The following is a 2,500-nucleotide window of genomic DNA, read 5'->3' on the forward strand; positions in this document are numbered from 1 at the left end:
AAGGTAATATAAATCGTGCAAATACATCATCGGCTTCTGAGTGAGATCTGTTTACTAATGTTTACGCCTAACGTTACGTTTCTCTCCGCCTGGCTGCCAGTGGCTGGTCAGATCATCCACGGCCGTCGATCTACCCGTTCAGACATTTCAACTTTACTGTCCGCTAGAACCATGATAACGGTATTTCAGCGTTCACTCTTGAGTCTTCATGGCTTCTGCTGTTGACTTCCGAAGTACTAGTACTTGAACTTTAGTTAGTTTGGTCACTAATGGCACTATGACCTGGGCATAACCAGATAATCGGGCATAGTTTGAGCATGACGTTCTGATGGTTCTAGAGCTGATGCCTCGACCGCGTACCGTGGTTCCACATGCACCTAAGTCCTTTGATTTATGTTGGGGAAGCTGGCCCAACAAGCCCAAGCCTGGGCAAGGAGGGGATCCGGAAGAGTACATGGGTCTAGGGATCCCGGGAGAACGCAACGACGTCGTGACCTGTCAGCTGACATCGATTCGTTGACACTGGCTAGCTCATCAGCATCATAATGAGCTAGCCTTTTGTCATGTTTTATGGAACGGTCGATGAAAGGCCAGCATGGCATGCAAGGGGAATGAGCAGGAAAACACCTGTCTACATCGGGTAGAGGATCTACTACTAGGTCTACGGAGTACTGAGTCTGTGGCACTTGCACAGACAGTAGAGTCTACACATACTGACATAGTGCGCAAAGCTGAAAACGATGAAGAAATAAGTAACTGAGTACTGTGATTTTCTGCTAGTGCCAGGCAGTAGTGGATTTTGTCAATGGTGGATTCAGGTGAATGACGCCCGCTAAGTCGAGAGGAGTTCTGGAACTAACTTGTACTAGTAGTAGTCGTAGTAGTACTAGTAGTGACTCAAGTCATCTGGGTCTGCGCTGAGTGCCCAGTATGACGCGTTTCTAGGGGAATGACTGGCGTGCGTTTGAAGTACCGGTAGATACTGGTAATAATTAGGATGGGCTGCTTGAACAGTCGCTCATCGAGACCTGCCGGCCAGGGCACGGAGCTAGAGGAGGTGAGTATGCAGCGCGACGTGTTGTATTTGAACAACGTGTGATTGTTATGTGCAGGATGTGCAATGCAGCAATGGAAGAATTCATGACACACGATCTAATGCCGTGGAAAATACAGTCAGTGCCGTCAGTTTCGAACAGATTTCACACTTTATAAAAAAAATCGAATCAGTTCTAAACACATACAGGATACAATCGTCATGTACACGTGTCTCCTGTATGTCTACTAGTACTACAGTCAGACCTCGCATAACCGCGCACATCCGTTTTTCGCCGAAGAAAAAAATATCCGGCTGGCGAGGGAACCGGATAATCGAACACCCGTATTGTATGTATGTATGCATGGCATATGCTGTAAATCGGTAACCAACCGTCGGATTTTCTTCCGGATGGCGAGGGATCTGGATAAAAGAGGACCGGATAAGTGACGTCTGACTGTACTTCGAAGCTTTTAAAAACCTCACGTATACAATCATAACAAGCAAGCCCGGTCTAGGCAGCTCGCATACAATCATTATATTGTTACTAGTGTGGATTAATTGCTTGCAATAATATCGGTTCACGGAGGCCTAGCGTATCAGTAAGGAATGGTGCAAAAACCCATGCACGAATCGGGGTTAGGATCCTGGGAAGTGTTTCATTGAGGCTGCATGGTGATGACAGATGTGGCATGTGAAATCTAGACCGATGGATATATCAGTATAACCTGCGTCCACCGGACCCTGTGCCACGTGGGTTCCTGTATTGAACGGACAAATTTTCGTGCGTCAACGTGCTGTGGATGGAACTTGCATCCCTGGATCAAGTGGAGTCCTGTCATGTCGGGACAGTTTCCGCTGCACCAAGGGCGTCCGGTTAGGGCAGGTTTTTCCTGCACTGTAATCCACCGTTGATACAAACGTCCATACAAAAGTGCTGCAAGGCCTTGTGTAAGGGTGTGAAGCTGCTTGGCGTTCGACACTGCAAGCGTATGTCGTTCTGCATACGCTTTGCAACAGCTGTAGTCGGAATGATTTGGTAGAGTAACGTGCATCTAAGTTTGCCTCTCAAAGTGTCCCGGCTTGTGCAATCACAATATTTTTAGCCTTTTTCAACTCTCCCCAACTCTTCTTTTCGGAATTTAGCCAACTGCTTTCTATGCACCTCCTATGCTAATGTCTCACAAACATAGGGGAGTATGTGGGGTGAATGCTCAATATTATTCACAACAATAACAACAACAACAACAACAACAACAACAACAACAACAACAACAACAACAACAACAACAACAACAACAACAACAACAACAACAACAACAACAACAACAACATCAACAGCAACAACAACAACAACAGCAGCAGCAACAACAACAACAACAACAACAACAACAACAACAACAGCAGCAGCAGCAGCAGCAACAACCAACCAACCAGAATCACTCATCATTCCTCAAAGTTTGTGTG

The 2,500-nt window shown here is 46.3% G+C and overlaps 1 protein-coding gene across 2 annotated transcripts in view; it reads left to right on the plus strand.

Moving 5' to 3' along the window:
* LOC135818333 (extended synaptotagmin-1-like) overlaps positions 1-2,500 on the plus strand; it is a 20,156-nt gene that overhangs the window by 578 nt on the left and 17,078 nt on the right. Inside the window, exon 1 of one of the 2 annotated variants that reach the window (XM_065331689.1) lies at positions 731-1,057. The exons of the other annotated variant lie outside the window; for it this stretch is intronic. Coding sequence (XP_065187761.1) covers positions 998-1,057 — 60 coding nt within the window. The 5' untranslated portion in view covers positions 731-997. Of the gene's footprint in view, positions 1-730; positions 1,058-2,500 lie in introns of those variants that run through there. 2 annotated transcript variants of the gene reach the window in all.

The sequence above is a fragment of the Sycon ciliatum genome, chromosome 5 (assembly GCF_964019385.1).
Source record: "Sycon ciliatum chromosome 5, ocSycCili1.1, whole genome shotgun sequence".
Taxonomy (NCBI): Eukaryota; Metazoa; Porifera; class Calcarea; order Leucosolenida; family Sycettidae; genus Sycon; species Sycon ciliatum.